General features: G+C 31.3%; 1 protein-coding gene across 5 annotated transcripts in view; it reads left to right on the top strand.

The window, feature by feature from the left end:
* The window catches only part of GABRA5 (gamma-aminobutyric acid type A receptor subunit alpha5), a 110,365-nt gene that overhangs the window by 68,834 nt on the left and 21,226 nt on the right, over positions 1 to 20,305 (top strand). For all 5 annotated transcript variants that reach the window (XM_074300318.1, XM_074300316.1, XM_074300315.1 and 2 more), the window contains exon 7: positions 10,592 to 10,735. In XM_074300318.1, the coding sequence (XP_074156419.1) occupies positions 10,592 to 10,735 (144 nt within the window). The remainder of the gene's footprint in view (positions 1 to 10,591; positions 10,736 to 20,305) is intronic.

The following is a 20,305-nucleotide window of genomic DNA, read 5'->3' as shown; positions in this document are numbered from 1 at the left end:
TTACAGATGTGAAGAATACTGTTTTTAAGTTCCAGGTTTTAAAGCAACATACTCCTTGTCTTCTATATTACTCAAGCAAATGTTGAATGTTGTTCAAATCTAGAGTTCCATCTTTTTAAACCTTACTTTTTCTGAATTCTTCCCATAATGTGTGTTTGGTGATCCCATGTTCTATGTCCTATGATTACGTTGCTTTCTTTCTTAACAGAACTTCTAATTCAGATGTATTCTGATTGTGTTAATAAAATATATCCCAAGAAATGCTGTCTAACAATGAATGTCATAGGAGGGGTTAAGAAGATTTTATATATATCAGAAACACATATTTGTATTCTTCCATCAGTACATTCTAAATTTACATAGTTACTTTCATATGCAGATGCATTCACTTTTTACATTAGGCATTAAGAATAGGTATCCTTTTATAACATGATTAATATTATTGTCACACTGTCTCATTTTTTACTATTGTATCTATGTATTACCATTTTTCATGAATCAAAACAACATCAGAATGTATTTCTATCTCCATGTCTTATACTCGATGGGGACAAAACTATGTATTTTGTTTCATATTTTTTTTCAGATTTCCTTTTATTTAATATTTTAGTTGACTTTTTGAGGGTTGATTTGATTTAGATACTGGCAGTTGTACATTAAAGACCATGAATTTTATTAGTATGGTGCCTTTACTCAGTTGTTTTCAAGAACATTATCACCCTGCATCTTTATGTTGAATTCACTTAAGAGTAAGAAAATTAAAATAAACTCTTCCTTCTATAGAAGTGAGATCACTTCTTTTAAGAAGATCTGTGGTAAAAAAAAAAAAAAAAGTATGTTTTCTAATGTATGGATTTAGATACTTAGAGCTTGAAGTCAGTGAATAAGTATTTATTAAGCATTTACTTAACACTAATTTTATTTACATTGTGCTAAGCACAGGGATGCAAAAATAATTACATATTTACATTGTGCTAAACACAGGGATGCAAAAAAAATGGCAAAAAAATGCCTTGCTCTTGAAAAGCTCACAATATAATGGGAGAGACAACTGTGAAAACAATTATGTACAATATAAATTAAAGTGGAGATAATCAACAAAGGGAAGGGGTTGCATAAAGGCCAATCAGTGGGAGGGATTGCTAAATTTTCAATTTGCACATTTATATTGAGTATTTATACAATTAAAGAATGACAGTGCTCTAAATCAAAGATGAATTTATTGCCTTGTTGATTTTCTAAACTTTAGAAATTGTTACTGATGCAGATTAGGTTTAAAAATGTGTGGGCAGGTATTTTTGTTTGGATTGCTGGGTTGTTAAGCATTTACAAGATTGTTCTTCTATAGCTCTATAAAAGTGAATTCAACTGGAGGCTCAGGGAATGAAAATATCATCAAACTGGAGGCCTAGTGACAGGAGACTCCTCCTCTTCCTCCTCCTTCTCCTCCTCCTCCTCCTCATCATCATCATCATCATTATCACATATAGTATTTTAAAGTTTAAAAAATACTTTATATGTGTGATCATGTTTGAACTTCACTAGGCCTGGAAATCAAGAAAGGTTACCTTAAGAAGGCAGATTTTAGTTGGAATTTAGAGGAAACAAAGGCAGACAAAATATTAAGTTGGGAAAGGAGAAATTTATTGACATGGAGAGACAAAATGCCTGCAGAAAACAAAATTTCTTCTGTGGAGACCAAAGAGTTTAGTTAGAGATTATTTAATCAAATCCCCTTATTTTATAAATGAGGAAATTCAGACCTAGAGAGACTAAGAATGGACTGCCAACTGTCATAATTTAGTAAGTGTCAAAACAAAGATTGAATCTCAAGATTTCTTACTCCAAATTCATTTCTTCTCTTTTTCCTCTACAATATCATGTTGACTTCATTGATACATGTTATCTTTTGAGTTCCAAAGTAGTATATGTAATACACTGATTTCTTGAGTAGTTTCTACAGCTAAAGAGGAAATCATATTGATCAAATGCTTTTCCTTTTCCTATTTACTAATACCCATCAAAATAGCTCTTCTGGATTCTAGAATCATATCCTATTAATGTGGAAAAATATGGGCAGAATAACTCCATGTTCAAGTGCAGCTGGTAAGTAATTGAATGTATTCTCCATCACAGAACCTGAGAAGATCAAATGATTGTTTTGGGACATATAGACAATTTATACATAACTTAACCAGCATCTTGAAATCTTTATGAAAAAAAAATTCTGCCCATTGAAATTAAAATAGAATGTCATGAACAGAAAATTAATATACCCCTGATACTTATTATACTAAGCACATAGCTTAATAAAATATTTTACTTCTTCTGTTTCCTATAAAAGAAATTACATTTTGTGAACTTTTAGAATCATTAAAAGATTATCAACACTATCAAGAGCACGAAATTTTAAAAATTTCACATGTATATTCAAATTGTTGCTGAAAATATCAGGCCATTTATTTCAATAGCAAAATTTAACACTTTATTAGAGGTATCTTGTAGAATCACTTTTAGCAGAGTTCATATTAAAATACCTCAAGACAGTAACATATTTGACATTTACAGTGGCTTAAGAGAAGACTTTGGGTAACAGTGATTATATTATCATAAATTCCATTATACAAAAAAAAAAGAAGGAAGAGCTTTTATCAAAGTCTCCTAGAATTTTCACAGGTATCTCTTGCCAATAGTGTCAGCAAAACATGAGGAATATATTATTTTCAAAATCATAGGTTGATTTTATCTACCCCACTCCTATTGAAAGTGTAGAATATATCACCAATCAGTTGCATAAAGACTCAAAGATATATAATTCAGATTCTGAAAGAAGCTATAAGACAACATGCTTTTCAAGGTAAGTTGGAACTTTAGAAAAACGTTCCTAGTAACTCCTATTGGTATAAATTAATCTTGAGAACTTACATGCCTGGAAAACTTTAGAATTCAAAAGTGATTATAGGATCAATAATGTTAACATGCCTTAGAATGATATATTAATTAAAAATGATAGTGAACTTCAATTATAGTATATAAATAATTAGTGCAGATCCATTTCATAGTGTTATTGAATATTGTTGACCATTGCAAATATGTTATTTCAATTAAAGATTATTTTCTACTCCCAAGTTAAGTTGAATATTAAAGAAAATGTAAAAAAAATTAGCATATGTCATGCTACTTGAATATGCTAACAAGAGTATTTAGCTTTCTGTCAAAAGAGACCATACACTATTTAATATTCTAGAGAAAAGATTCTAATATTACATAGGAGAATTTTTATTATAATTTATATATCCCCAGGAGAAATCTTGCCCTTTACATGATATTCATCATGTCCTCATCTTACATAAATTTTTGTTGTTGTTATTGTCTTTAGGAATAAAATCCTCAATTCTTTCACAGCTTTATCATTTCTGTCATGTATAGGAAGTTTAACTACTCATTAATTACTTGCTCAGTTTTTTTTTTTCTTCAGGTATATCTTTTAGAAATCTGATTGTCAATGAGATTCCTCAGTAATCTTATTGATATCACATAAGATAATGTGTGTAAAACTGAGCAAACCTTAGAGAGGCATCACCCTTATATGACTCTTCATAATTCTCTTTTTATCAGTCATTTGCTATTTTTTCAATTTTTTTATATTATAATAGAATCACTTTTAGATGAGACTGAGCTCCTCTGTACAATGTAAAATCATAGGTTAATTTTTCAAAAAATATTTGAATATCCTCTTCCAAAATTTAGAATACCAAAGAAAAAAACTTAAGCCGCATTTGTAATGCTGTACCAATTACATGAAAAAAATTTATTTCTATCATTGTACATTGATCAAAGTACAAAAAATAATTTTATTGTAAAAACTAAATTTCTTCCTTCTTGTTTATACATTTTAAGGAGAAGAACTTGATTTTCTCTCCTTTTTTCCCCTATACAATACCAATATTTCCTCGCCTATGAGAGTGGACAAAAATGTAAGAGTATGGTATTCTAGTGGAAATAGGAATCATTTTTTTAAATGGCAGAAGTAACATTAAGATCTTTAGAAGAATGAGGAGGTATGGTACTGTGGAGGCTAAGGGTGAATGGAGAGTTTTCAGATGAAGGAAAGGGTGCTAAAAATTAACACAGATTTTGGTCATTAGAAAGTCAATAATAACCTTCCAGGGAGGACTTCCAGGGAGTGATGAGCATAAAAGATAGATTGGAAATGGCTAAGGAGTAAGGGAGTAAGTTGATGAAGAATTAGACACACCAAATGACAAGCACTCTATAGAGAGAAATAAAACAGCAATTCAATTACACAACCATTAATCAAACACTTATTGTGTGCAAGGGACATGCTAGGATCTTACAAAAGAAAAGAGAAAGATTATATTATTGCTACTTTTAGGGACAATATATCTTAGGAATAAGATGTGCAGAGGGATAGTTATAATACAAATTAGAATATGAATAAGTACATTGAAAAAGTCAAATACAGTAGTATTTGTGATTCGAGGATTAGGGATAATTTCTAGTTAGAATGATGAAAAAAATCTTCATAGTAGATTTCTTCCATGTAGCACTAAGATTAACTGAAGGAAGGCAAGTATTTTAATAGAGAATTGAGAGAGATTCATTCCAGGCTTTTGGAATAGTATATGTAAATAACTAAATCAGGAGAGTGCAGAATAAGAGATCAAATAATGTACAATTCAGTTTTCCTGAAACTTAGAATGAATGAAAATTAATAGTATAAAATAAAGGTAATTCAATAGTTTGGAACCAATTTATAAAACATATTGAAAGTCAGGTTGTGGGATTGTTTTTGAAAAAGAGGGGTTTGTTTTGTTTTCTTTTTCTTCTGGTATGCAATATAGAGAGACCTTACTATTTTTATGGTGATTTAGTCTTATATGGATCTTCTTGAACTTATTTTGGGTTTTCTTGGCAGAGAAAATGGAACAGTTTACAATTTCATTCTCCAGGTCATTTTATAGAGGAGGAAACTGAGGCAAAACAGGTTTAAGAGACTTGATGAAGATCATACAGCTAATAAATCTCTGAGATCAAATTTAAACTCAGCTCCTCTTGACCTGCTCTCTATTATATCACCTACTTGTAGAGACAGAGCAAAGGAATGAATTCTCTGTGTGTCACATTAGTCAGATGACTTTGGTACCAGTGTGAAGGATAGATTGTGCAGAAGAGAAATCAGTTCATAAATTAGTAAGGTAATTATATATGCTAGAAGTAATAAGGGGCTGAATTAGAAGGTAAAAATGTGAATAGAAAGAGGCTTAGATTTGAGATATATTGATGGAGTAGAATTTAAAAAGTTTGCCAATCTATTGCATATGATTTGTAAAAATTTAGAAAACCAAAGTAGTTTCCAAGCTTGACAATATGAAATGGTTGTACAATTCAATCAGGTAGGTAACTAGCATTTTTAAAATGCTACTACATACTAGGTATTGTACTAGGCACTGGGGATAAAAAAAGAAAAAAATATCCCTTCTTTCAAGTAGCTTGTAATCTAAAAAGGAGACACATTTCAGACCATCTTTTATATATATAGTTATTGTAGTATGCATATGATTATGCATGTATACACATGCATATATATATATGTATATATATATACACATATATATATATGGATATAATTGATAGTATCAGAAGGAAGGTAAATCTATAGATTTATACAGGTATTTAAAAAATTACCCTTTAAATTATATCATGAAACATAATCAAAGCAGGATACCTCTCTTATAAATTTTGGCCTTTTTCTGTCCTACACTGTCTCAGAAGCTGCACAGTCTTTTTAATACTACTTGGGTTACTCAACCATCATATCTACCAATCTGTTTTTATAGTACTACAGGATATAAGAAAGGTATTGGCTATGATTTGCCACAAAAGGAATGCATTTTCCCCTAGACTCCCTAGTAGTTGCTGCGTCAGCTGCTCAAGTCCAAAGAGAAGCTTTGGGTTTAAAGCCCTTGAGTTTAAATTCGCCTCCCAAATATGAAGTTTATTTCCTTTCTCTCATTTATTTTTTGGTATCCCAGAAGAAAGCACGTATTCAGTTAGATGTTTGTCAACATATTAAAGTTATTCCCTGCATTATTTCTGGAAGAATGGGGGAGAAAAAATTTGTAGAACCTAATGCTTTCCCTATTTGTAAGGAAGTCTGTCACTAGTTGAAAGATATTCTATGACTACACATGACTGCCATTTAGGATTAATTTGTTACACAGAGGAAATTCTAAAATAGGTTTCACTGAGTGACAATATTTTTGAATAGATGAATTGGGAAGAGAAAGAATACAGGACAGCAGGTGGAAAGGTCATAGAAGCATGAGTCATTCAGCAGATGAAGAAGAAACCAAGAGCTGAAGAAGCTCATCTTAGCTATATAGAAGGATCATAGTTGCTGGCTCAATCTTATTAATGTCTTTGGGCAGAATTTGGTACATATATTTTGGATAGGAAACAATCCATATCTTTATATTATTGTTTTACATAATTTTGTAAAATTACAGGATTCTGTAAAACTTACATAAAGTAGAAATGACACAAATTTTGTTCAAAAGTATTTTGTGTTATGTCAGAATTGGCAAGCCATTCCTTGTAGAATTTCACAAAAAAATACAGTGATAATTGTGATACCAGGATTCAGAAAAATCCAGCATTATTTAATCCAAAAGAAGGAAAGTTACTATATTTCTTAGGTTGGAGGAAGACACTCTCAGATATTCTTAGGTGTAGTTTGGTGTAAAGGCTTCTTAGGCAGAAAAGTAAAATTCTGCCTCTGATTCATGTTGACGATATGATCTGGCAAAAAAAAAAAATTTTTTTTGAACTCTTGGTGCCTCAGGAAAAACTCAAGGAATGTGTTAGAGCTGGAACCAATCAATTTGCATTAGTAAATGCTTATTTATACCAATGAAATCATGGATTCAATTTTTAAAATAAAGTAAAAATTAGGAAGTTTTTGATGAAACAGGCTTTATTTGGTAGAGAAGCATATTTGTAAGAAACCTAAGATGTTGAGACATCATATCTTAATAAAATATTAAAAAATAAACAAACATGCTAGTAACTTCAATTTTAATTACAAATTATTGTTATCAGCATTGTATTGTGACATTCATGAACACTATTATTCTCTGCATTGAAAACCTACCCTCCACAGATATGGAGCAATGGGTAAGATATCATTTGTTTTCAAGTAACTTTTGTTCTGCATATGGCAAAAATAAAATGTTGCACTCAAACACAATGTGACACAAAATCATGTTGAATTAACAACCATTAAGCATAATTCTAATCAATTCTTCAGAGTGGGATATTCATAGGCTCCAAAATGGCTTTATCATAGATGAATGAAGGCCTTACCAGTCAAGTTAAAGTGCTTTCTCCTTAATATTGTGATAATTGTTTGGCTTCATAGTTTCATCTCTATATGTACTCCCATTATCTCTCCAGAAAACAAACTCTCTGTGACTTCCAATCATGTCTTAATATTGTCCTTCTCTTTCTAAGACATGAAAGATTTTCATCAGATACTTTATTATCTAGGTAGCATTATTTTAATTAGATCACTCATTTATAATCTTTTAGTCTTGCTGGATGATTGAGTAACCTCCTTTTCTAGTCATGTATGATGATGATGATGATGAAGATGATGATTATGATCATGAAGCCTAAAACATATATTATTTAAAGTTTTGCAAAGAGCTTTCTATATATTATCTCTGGTTCTCACAACAACACTGTATGGAATATGTTAAAATCAGTTAGTTCAATGAGGAAACTAAGGCAATTAAATGTTGTGACTTCTGCTAAGGTAGGATTTGAACTCAAGTTTTTCTGAGTCCAGTTCTAGGTGTCTGTCAAATATATCACGCAGCATATCACTAGACTTGGCATGTACAAGTTACTACTGGGAATATGATATAGCATAACTGTGCATAATTTATATCATTCCATTGTAGCTACTTTTAATATTTAGTTAATTTTAATATTTATATGATTATCTTTTATGAACAAAAAAAATCTAGAATAAGCAACAATTGGTTCTAATAGCCAGCTAACTAGTACAATATATTATATGTTAAATTTGAATTTAAATCTGGTCTCAGACAATTATTAGGACATCTCTCTTGGTTGTTGTGAGGACAAAGATATTTGCAAATTGTTTTACAAATCCTGAAATGCTGGATCTTATTAATGTATTTTTTAAAATACTTATTTTGGGGATGCACTGTGGTAATCAATGGACATGTAATGAAGAAAGAAAGAAAGAAGCACTTCCCCTTAAGGAGCTCACAGTCTAATGGGGGCAGATACAATATAACATGTTGAAAACCATTTTGTTCACTTTCATTTTAAGTTGTCCATACATTTGGTATAATTTTTCTGGCAATGTTCACACTATTATCTGGGCTTCTTTGTGACTCTGGCATTGGAGATGGCTGGTTAAGAATCAAGATACAGTGTATAGTCAGGGGACATAATTTTTATTCTAAGGCTAACTATATTAATTCTTGTTTCAAACTATATTTCTTCATTACCACAATAATCCAACCAACTGAGCCAATTAATCTTAATGCCATGTAGATATAATATTCATCTAAAAACAAAAGAAAAATGCTAGAAAAAGTCTCTAGTTCTGATCTAGATGTTTTGTTGGTAATGGTATAACCTTCCTAGAATACTATTAATCATTTCTAAAAATGAACCCTGACAAACAAGCTTGTAAAAACTCCTTTGTACTTTTGTATTTTTCTGTTTGCTTTACAAAAAAACAAAAACAAAAAACCTTTAGGGGAAGAACAATTTACTGGAGATCATTTTACCAATCATCTCTGAAAAGTTATTGAATCTTTATTTGTTGGCAAATGCAATAATCAAAGGCATGACCTCTACCCTACCAAAATAATATTAGACAACAGTATTTCACAAAAGAATTCAATCGGAAATGACAAAAGTCTCCCAGGTTTCACAGAGCACAGATAATTGGTGTCACTATCATGCTTTTTTATTTATTTATTTTTTAAAGGTTATGGTATTCTGTTTTTTCCTTTCTCTTTAGCAAAGGCACAGTTTGTGCCTTTGAATGGAGCTTTAAAATCATCAGATATCTTCAGTTTGTTAATCTGGTTTGTTCCTCAGAGTTTCTATAGCACCTCTTTATGACACCACCACCTTGAATACATTCCCCTTATTCACCTCTAGATCTGAAGTACCAGCTATATTTTAGAATATGTAAATGCATACCAGCTTAGGTTACAATTTGTCTTATCCAAGGCCTACTTTAGCGGGCTCACTTCAGTGCTCTTAAATCCGCAGAACACTGAAAGGTCTGATGTAGCAACACATGCTAAACAATAGTATTTTTCATATTTATGTACCCCGCAACCTCATTTATATGGTTACCATCTTGCATATACAGTTGTTTTATACTTAAGGGACTTTTGCCAGTCTCTTTCAGAGAAGAAAATTTGACACCTTTTAGTCATATAGTTTCAAGAGAACTTGCAATGTCAGATTGCATGACCAAAAAACCATTACAATGTATAACTGTTGTATAACTATTACCAGTCAGGATCTCATAAGGGATAGGTCCTAAAAACATTCCTTTGGAATGTCATAAATGTGGATAGTGCTTGGTCCCATTCAATTTGGGTAAGATGTATGATAAGGAAACAGTATAATGACTTTCTTCTAGAGTTATTGAATGTCTTTTTATAGCTATCTTTATGTTGATTCAAAATTTAGCTCATGTGGTACACTTTTTTTCCTATTTACAAGTGAAGTATAAAAATCTATAAAATTAAATGTCAGAAGACATGGACTAAAACTTTTTTTTTTTTTTGGTAAGGCAACTGTGATTAAATGACTTGCCTAGGGGTCACACAGCTGGTAAGGATTAAGTATCTGGAGCCACTTCTGAACTCAGGTTCTCCTGACTCCAAGGTCAATGATCTCTCTATTGCACCATCTAGCTGTCCCGTGGATTAAAATCTTAATTTTGTTGCATACTATCTATATAACAATGGACAATTATTCTTTAGGCCTCAGTTTTCTCATCTGTAAAAAGGAGAAAGGGTTAGATTAGATGATCACTAAAGTCATTTTCAAATAACATTGTCTGATTTCATGATTTTGTGAATAATAAGGGAGCCAAATAATTACCCTAAATGGATACAAAAAAACCCCTGAAATTGGAATGGAAAATTCCAAAACTTTAAATTCAATATATTCATAAATGGACCTAATTGTAACAAGATAGATAGATAGACAGATAGATAGAAGAATAAACAATACACTAACACTTTTATAAGGTCATCAAAAATCATTGGTTTCTGAGTACTTTAATCTATCTAAACTATAAGGATACTGAAGGATTATAGATTAGCATCTGGTCCATTCTGACTACTCTACAAATTTATTAAATCACAGGGCTTTGACCTAATAACTTCAGAACTAGACTTGATGACTCAAATCATTATTCTTTATTATTGCTAAAATATCCTAAGTTCTACCCGACAGGAAATTAAACTATTTTTAAACAGTCACTTTTTACTATTCTTTGCAGATGCATACCCTAATTCTGAAGTGATTTATATCTGGACAAATGGCACTGCTAAATCTGTGGTGGTAGCAGAAGATGGATCCCGCCTAAATCAGTACCATCTGATGGGGCAGACTGTGGGAACAGAAAACATCAGTACCAGCACAGGTATGATAAAAAACACTATTTGTTTTTAAATTAATTCCAAGAAAAAAATCCCATGACACTTTTCAGTCCATATAGGATTTGCCCTTCTTATAGGATCTAAATTCCTTTATAATAGAAATAGAGAGCAAACATGGAATTTTTACAGAAGAATATAGACTATGGGTTGGCAATTATTCTTAAGACATATAGATAGTGGCACATGAATGACAGTTTGCTTAGGCATAAGTAATGTTTCTGACTAACTAGCCTTCAAAGCACATTTCCACTTTTAATGGAAGATATCAAGAGAAAGTTTGCATAAGTTATGTTTGAACTACAAAGCTAATGTTGGTTTCTTGGACAAAACCAAGCTAGTGAAAAGAGAGAAACTAGTAAGAGCACTCTTTCATGTGAAATATTGGCCATCAAGAAAGTACTGACTTTCAGTATTCTTATTCTGTGTAGAAGGAAATTAAGGTACTCATATATGGCAGGATAACAATGAAACATCAGACTGGCACATGAATATTTGTGCATTGGTTGACATAGGCATTAATGGTAAGGAGAGGTTTTATGGATAGCTTTACTTTGCCAGGAAAATATAGAGATAGTCACATAAGGCCAGTGGACTTCTTGTTTATTATTAATTGATGGAAAATCAAAGTGATCCAACAATTTTAGGAAGGGAAAAAATTTATTCCATTTAGAAAATCAAGAAATAATTTGTGGAGAACAGATTACTTTTAGAAGATTTGGTAAGGGGTGATATGACATATATATATATATATATATATATATATATATATATATATATATATATATATATTCATTTATCCAGGGCTAAGTGTACAGGAAAAGACTGAATGATTAAGTAGTACAGTTTAGAAGTTTCATTTAAAAAGATGAAAGTGAAAAAGTGCATACCCTTTGATCCAGCAGTATTACTACTGGGCTTATATCCCAAAAAGATTTTGGAGAAGGGAAAGAAACCTGTACGTGCAAGAATGTTTGTGGCAGCTCTCTTTATAGTGGCCAGAAACTGGAAACTGAGTGGATGCCCATCAATTGGAGAATGGCTGAATAAATTGTAGTATATGAATATTATGGAATATTATTGTTCTGTAAGAAATGAGCAGCAGGATGATTTCAGAAAGGCCTGGAGAGACTTACATGAAGTGATGCTGAGTGAAATGAGAAGAACCAGGAGATCATTATATACTTCAACAACAATACTATATGATGATCAATTCTGATAGACGAGGCCCTCTCCAACAATGAGAGGAAGCAAATCAGTTCCAATAGAGCAGTAATGAATTGAACCAGCTACACCCAGCAAAAGAACTCTGGGAGTTGACTATGAACCATTACATAGAATTCCCAATCCCTATATTTTTGTCTGCCTACATTTTTGATATCCTTCACAGGCTAAATTTACATTGTTTCAAAGTCCAATTCTTTTTGTACAGCAAAATAACTGTTTAGACATGTATACATATATTGTATTTAACTTACACTTTAACATATTTAGCATGTTTTCATCAACCTGCCATCTGAGGGAAGGAGAAAAGACGGGAAAAGTTCAAACAAAAGGTTTTGCAATTGTGAATGCTGGAAAATTACCTATGCATAAAATTTTTGTAAAAATTAATTGAATAAAAAAGAGCAAAAAAAAAGAATTATGCTTCCCTCCCCCCAAAAAAAGAATTATGCTTCCCCCCAAATGAAACTGCTATGAAATAAATTTGGAATGGTAGTTTGGAAAAATATGGAATATGATAAATGCCTAACTAATGAGCTATTATTTTATCATAATGAAAATGGGGAATCTATGAAGATTTTTGTACAGGGAACTGATTTGTTCACACTTGTGTAATAGAAAGAGCTTTATTTATTTATTTTGCAGTTGTATTAAATTTGACTTGTAGAAGGAAAAGACTAGAGACAGAGGATTAGTTAAGAGAATATTATAGAAAGTGAATGAGAATGAATGAAACAGAAATGATGATAGTGATATAGGAGAAATTAGTTCAAATTTGATCAATTATTGTTTTATTAAGTTATTTCTAATAAAATACTTATTTAAAAAAAGGTTATTATAATAGTCTAGGGAGGAGGTTATGTGTACCTGAGATAACACTATTGCTATGAAAGGGGGCAGGCATTATTATGAGGCATAATAGTCTACAGAGATAAAATTGACACAAGTTGGCAATAGTTGAATATTTTGCAAAAGTGGTAAGAGGCAAAAATTCAAGAGTGATTCAGAAGTCTGAAAGAAGGTAGAAACATTTTATATTTTATTCTACTTCATAATCTTTCCCTTTTGATCTGCTTCTTCTTTCACAATTGTGACTAATATGAAAATAATTTCACATGATAGCTCATGCTTAAACTACATCAAACTGCATACCTTCTTTAGAAGAGGGAAAGGAAAAGGGATAAAGAAAAAAAATCTGGAACTCAAAATCTTGTAATAATGAATGTTAAAATTTTCTTGTTATGTAACGGGGGGAAAATTCAGTACTATTAAAAAAAACTAAAAAGTAATTCAAAGATTTCCATTCTGAGTGTCTGGTGATGGGGTCATCCACTAGGAATGGGAACATTATTAGGAGGATGGGATGAGGTAATGTATTAATTTATGGAAGCAAAGTTGTTACCTGCCCGATTTGTAGGACAACAATCTTTAAATTACAGGAAAAGTGTTAATAACAGTAGTCATTAAATTATAATAAGACAATGAGGATCAATAGATGGTAAAGATCATAAATTCTCTAAAAATTTCTACCATTTGTGACCAAATACAACCTTCTTGGTCACTGAATATGAGAGTCTTCTTTTTAAAATTTTTTAAAATTTTCTTTTTTTTAATTCATATTTTTTATTTTATTATTATAACTTTTTTACAGTATATATGCATGGGTAATTTTTTTCACAACATTATCCGTTGCACTCACTTCTGTTTCAAATTTTCCCTTCCTTCCCTCTATCCCTTCCCCTAGATGGCAGGCAGTCTTATACATGTTAGATATGTTATAGTATATCCTAGATACAATATATGTGCGCAGAACTGAATTTCTTGTTGTACAGGAAGAATTGGATTCAGAAGGTTAAAATAACCTGGGAAGAAAACAAAAATGCAAACAGTTTACACTCATTTCCCTGTGTTCCTTCTCTGAGTGTAGCTGATTCTGTCCATTATTGATCAATTGGAACTGAATTAGATCTTCTCTTTGTCAAAGATAACCACTTCCATCAGAATACATCCTCATATAGTGTTGTTCTTGAAGTATATAATGATCTCCTGGTTTGAATATGAAAGTCTTTAAAATTACCTTTATAATTGTTTCATTAATTAAGCAAGTTCTATTGGAAACTATCAGAGACTTTTAGATAAAGAAGCAGAGATTAGAAATAATTTAATTCAAGACTTTCACTTTTAACATGAAGAAACTGAGGTCCAAAGAATTTAAGTGATTAATCCAAATGGGTAAATCAAGGATTTGAATTGTTTGTTCTTAGCATGACATAGAAGATGGAATGCTGGCCCTAAAATTATAAAGACTTATTTTTTCCAACATTTATTAGATATGTAATCAGAAACAAGACATTTGAGTTCCCCAAGCCTCATTTTCCTCTGTTAGAAAATAAGAGTTACTTTTTGGTATTTGGACATGTATACATATATTGTATTTAATTTATACTTTAACATATGTGACATGTATTGGTAACCTGCCATCTGAGGGAGGGGGTTGGGGGAAGGAGGGGAAAAATTGGAACAAAAGGCTTGGCAATTGTCAGTGCTGTAAAATTACCCATGCATATATCTTGTAAATAAAAAGCTATAATAATTTTTAAAATTATTTAAAAAAAAAAAAAAGAAAATAGGAGTTACTTCACAAAATATCCCTAAGACTCAAATGAAATATTGTACATAATTGCTTGCCAAACCTGAAAAAGGATCAGAAAATGATAGTTCATATTGTTGGTAGGGACAGTACTGGATAGAGAGTTAGCCAAGAAGACATGGATTCAAGTCTTTTCTCTGACAGATATTGCCTGTTTGATCCTAGAAAAAGCAATTAGATTCTCTGAGATTATAAATCTCTTATTCTTTTAGTTGAAGGAGAGGTGCCAATCTGCTCTGATAAAGAGATTTTCCTCACCTGGCAATTCCCTATATTCATGAAATCAGACATTCAGGCTATAGCCCTCATTATTATTTTTATTATATTATTACTGTTCTGTATTGAAATGAGAAGAAGAATAAAAAGGGAAGTGGATGATGGGGAAATTTTCATATTTCAAATAGAAACATGATTTATAAAGGTGAAATAATCAATGTGTGTATATTCTATTTATATTCATGGATGAAATAACATTTTAACTTCTAGCTTGTAGGCTACTTATTAATAATAACCTGCTTGTTAGGTAGTCTAGAGAAGTATGATTAAACCTATAATAGTAGTTTCAACATTTCAGGAGGATGCTGAATTGAAGGTGAGAAAAAATTAGGAAATATATTTCCATAAGAAATAAGGAAGTAAAATAACTGAAATAATGTATGCTAGTTTTTTTTAAAAATAATAACAAGATGGTTTTATGGTATCTTGTCAATTAGTACCTTGGTATTCTATATCAAACAATATTAGTAATAGTATATCTAACATATTACCCAATCCATCTCCCAAATACACAATCTTTATTATTTTTTTATTCCTTCAACTCCCTACCCTATGATTTTATATCTCTCCCATGCAATCACATAACTTCCTATCCTGTACTTACATGTCCTCTTTTTATCAAGTTTAACCAGATTAATCTTTTACTAAATGTTTTTTTCTTCTCAAATGTATTAGAATGATGACAGCAGAGTATCAGGGGGAAGGGAATGAATTTTGAATTAGGGGATAATGGTGTTTGTTATGGCTCTGCTAGCAGTAGGATTTGAAGGAAAGTATGTCACTGCTGTAAGATTGCCTTCAAAATTAATTTAAGTAACTAAGCAATTTCTATTAGAAAACATCATAGGAGACTTTCAGGTGAAGGAGCAGAGGTTTAAAAATGGAAGATACTTTAAGAATCCAAGTAATTTTTCCAAAGTTTCACAGATAATTAGTGCAAAGCAGGGATTTGATCCAAAGATCGGATACTCTTAGGAGGCACCACATAAGGGATAGTATGTTGGCTCCAGAATCAGAAGAACCTACCTCCAACATGCCACCTTTCTTGTCATTAAGTTGAGGGGTTCAACTACAGAATTCAGAGCTTGTATGATATTATAGGCACAAGAGCACAACCAAGACCTCATTGGCTACACTATGGTAGATCAACATGTCCAGCAGATAGGGTATATTCTATTTGCTCATTAAAAGTATTGCTTCTGTGACTATGATATTGAATGTTAGTAAGAATCAGGGAGGAATGATGAGAAAATTTTCTTCTCTACCCTCTCAAAAATTTGGGAATCTAAAGTCAAAAGAGATTTCAGATAAAATTTAATTCAAACTCTTTTAGAAATTAGAAACTGAGCAGATAAGTTAAATGGTTAACTTAAGGAAATAATGATAATAAGTTGCACAGTAAGTATTAAAATCTAAGTCTTTGGCTCTAACCCATGGTTTTTTCACACTAAGCCCCACTGTCTCCCTTGACCAACATTTTCATCATTTTCTTTTATTAAAAATCTGCTTGAGAAAATCTGTGTTCTAAAACACATACCTGTTTTCTAGATATTCACATAATCAGGGTTCACTCACATCAATTATTAATTGAAAATGACAACCTACTGCCTTCCCAACTTTTCTATTATGTGTACCATTTTTTTTTCTTTACCCATTATCCCTCCACAATCCCAGCACTAAAACACATACCTCCTGGTACTCTGGTAAAGTTCCAGTACAATATTGAAATTGAACCCTTATAATAGCTGAGTATAAATGATTGCAATCATTACCCCTTAAGTACCAATCCCATTTCTTACCAGTTCACCGTGAGGACAGCATTATTATCAGCAATGAATGGCAGTTCACCTCTTGCATCCCACAAAACAAAGAAGATCCAGAGAAGATATTGGTACATCTCCAAGGAAACTTCACTAGAAGCAGAATGGGGAGGAAACAGATCCCCACTCTCACTGATAGTGAGCAATCTCTTCTCTTGAAGACTTTTTTCTACTTCTGTTTTCTTCCTCTTCTTCTGCTTCTTCCCTGAGGAAGAATACTGGAATTTTAGGTAGGATCCTTGGGAATTTGCACTCACGATCTTAGTGCTTAGAAGATCCACTTTCTTCTCTTTGGATTTAGACTAATAAAAAAGGGAACTCCCCTATATATCAGTTTATATATGCATTTATGTTTTGCATTGATGTTTTATCTGGGTAGGCTGTATTTTGATTGCAGGGTGAATAGCTCAGAGAGCAAGACACAGATTGTAACTAGGGATTAGTAAAATACAGAAATCCGATTTTACCGAGGGAAAGCCTTATTCAGCAATGGATTTGGTGGTCTTCATCAAGCTCTCCAGAGGCCAGTAATCAGGGTCACTTGGGAAATTTAGTCTAAGGAATTCCATTTATTCTTTTCTCTCCTCTAACTATTTTCTATTTTTTAAAGAAAGGGATTTTATTTGGATATAATGAATATTTTCCAACAAATATTCAAAATGAAAATAATTTAAAGAAAAATTATCTTTAGTATATTACGATAATTAATCAAAACAACCTAAGTGTTTGTGACTTAGCACATGCCATTTTCTACTTTTATAATTTAACAGTAGTCAGTAAGCCAATTAAGAAATATTTATTTTAATGTATTTTATTACTTTGCTAAATACTTCCAAATTGCATATATGTTTTTTAGCATTAAGTTTTTAAAGTTATGATTTCCAAATTCTGTCCCTCCTTTTTATCTCTATCCCACACACCTCCTTCAGAAGGCAAGCTATTTGATGTAGATTATGCATATGAGGTCCAACAAAACTTATCTCCAAACTAGCTATGTTGCAAAAGAAAACACAAACAAGAAATAAAAAAAGAAAAATCAATCTGCACATAGGTTTCATCAGTCTCTCTCTAGAGATAGGTCTTTAGAATTCAACAAATATTTATTAAGCATTTACTATGTGCCAGGAAACAGAAAGGAAGAATTCTCTAAGTTAAATGATTTATTATTAACATTGTCCAATGTATATGACATGAATTTTAATGCCCTGTAGTGCTTTTTTATGTCTTTTTATCTTTTTTTTATTTTTGACATACATTGCTTTGTGAATCCTTTTGGGAGAGAAAAATCAGAGCAAAAGAGAAAAATCATGGGCGAGAACAACAACAACAACAACAACAACAACAACAACAAAAAAAAAAAAACAGAAAAAAAGAAGTGAACATAGCATTTGTTGATTTATATAAAATCTCCATAGTTCTTTTTCTGGATACACAGACATTTTCTGTCCAAAGTCTATAGGGACTGCTTTGGGACACTGAACCACTGAGAAGAACCAAAGTTTTCATAGTTGACTATTACACATTCTTGCTGTTATTGTATACAATGTATTCCTGGTTCTGCTTGTTTTACTTAGCAGATCATGTAAATCTTTCCAGGGCTTTCTAAGGTTATTCATCATTTTTCACAGAAAAATAATATCCTATTACCTTCAAATACCACAATTTATTCAACTCTTCCCCAATTAATGGACATCTACTCATTTTCAAATTCTTTACTACCACAAAAAGCTGCAATAAACATTTTTGCACATGTGAGTTCATTTTCCTTCTTTATGATTTACTTAGGATACAGACCCAGTAGTGGCACTGTTGGGTCAAAGGGAATGTACAGTTGATAGTCTTTTGAGCATAATTCCAACTTACTCTCCAGAATGGTTGGATCATTTCACAAATTCACCAATAATACATTATTATCCCAGTTTTCCCCACATCCTCTCCAACATTTATCATTATCTTTTCCTGTCATCTTACTCAATTGGGGAGGTATGAGGTGATAATTGAGAGTTGTTTTAATTTAATGTCTTTAATCAATAGTCATTTGTAGCATTTTTTTCATATGACTAAAGATGGCTTTAATTTCATCATCTGAGGATTGTCTGTCCATAGCCTCTGACCATTTATCAATTGAGGTCTGACTTTTATTTTTATAAATTTGACAGAGTTCTTTATATATTTTAGAAATAAGACTTTTATCAGAAATACTGCCTGTAAAGATTTTCCTCTAGCTTTGTACTTCCCTTTTAATCTTGTTTCTATTGGTTTTATGTCTTTATATGTGTTGTTGGAGTCTTTTATATATTGTCCTTATTCCTGAGCTTGTTATAGTATGTTTCACTTCATTCAAGTCTTCCCCTATTTTTTCTTCAATTTTCTTCATCTTCTTCATTGCTTATATCACAAGAATATACCATTAATTTTATATTTAATTTTATTTCACTATTTTCTTAACATTGAGCCTATTGTTTCATATTTATTCTTATTATAAATAATAGTGGTAAAATAATGTGTATAAATGACTTAGGTGTTTTCTTGCTATCATTAAACTCCATAGAGAAAGAATTTTTAAACTAAATTTGTCAATTTAAAAAATTTTGATAAGTTTTTCAGTATAATTATTGAAACTAACATAATTAGTTTCCTTTATAACCCTATACATTTAATTATATGTATTTAAAATAGTATTCTGATAAGGCTTCACAATTATTCCAAAAGGGTCCATCATGCATGCAGACACACACATATAAACACATTCACTCATGTATGTATTATATTAGAAATAAATGGAATATTCATTTGCATACATACATATTTCTGTGAGGAAATCCAGGCCATATCTCTTCTCCCACACACCCTTATCAATGAAAGTCTTGAAACTTATAGCTTTATTTTTTATAATATCTTTTTATTTTTTCCAAAACACGCAAAGACTTTTTTCAACATTTGCCTTTGTAAAACATTGTGGTCCAATTTTTTTCTCCTCCCATTGCCTAGATATAATCCAATATTGGTTAAGAGTGAAATTCTTCTAAATGTGTCCTTATTCATCAAAAATCACATCAAAAGAAAAAAAAAAACATGAGAAAGAAAAAACAAACAAACAAACAAACAAACAGCGACAATAAAAACAATAAAAGGTGAAAATACTATACTTTGATCCACATTCAGTCTCCATAGTTCTCTCTCTGGATGAGGATGGTTCTTTACATCACAAGTCTATTGGTTGCCTTAAATCATCTCATTGTTGAAAAAAGCCAAATTCATCAAAATTGATCATCACAAAAATGTATAGATTTAGAGAGTTGCTAAAGGCATGTAAATGGTAAAAATATTGCCCAGAATCACACAATTAAATATGTCAAATTTTGAGGACCTCAATCTATTCACTATTCCAAAATGTATTTGAAGTTATTCTATCTTTTATAAACTTCTTGGCTATGAACTTTTCCATTATTCACAATGTGAAATTTTATATAACCTTTCATTATCCTCCAACCTTTTTGTGATATGCCTCCTTTTCCCCATTCTTTTTTAAAAAGAAAAAAAAAAACACTCCTTAATATGAAGCTGAAAAGCTATGAAATAAACCT

This window comes from Sminthopsis crassicaudata, chromosome 3 (assembly GCF_048593235.1).
Source record: "Sminthopsis crassicaudata isolate SCR6 chromosome 3, ASM4859323v1, whole genome shotgun sequence".
Taxonomy (NCBI): Eukaryota; Metazoa; Chordata; class Mammalia; order Dasyuromorphia; family Dasyuridae; genus Sminthopsis; species Sminthopsis crassicaudata.
This window is presented reverse-complemented; position numbering and strand designations above follow the sequence as displayed.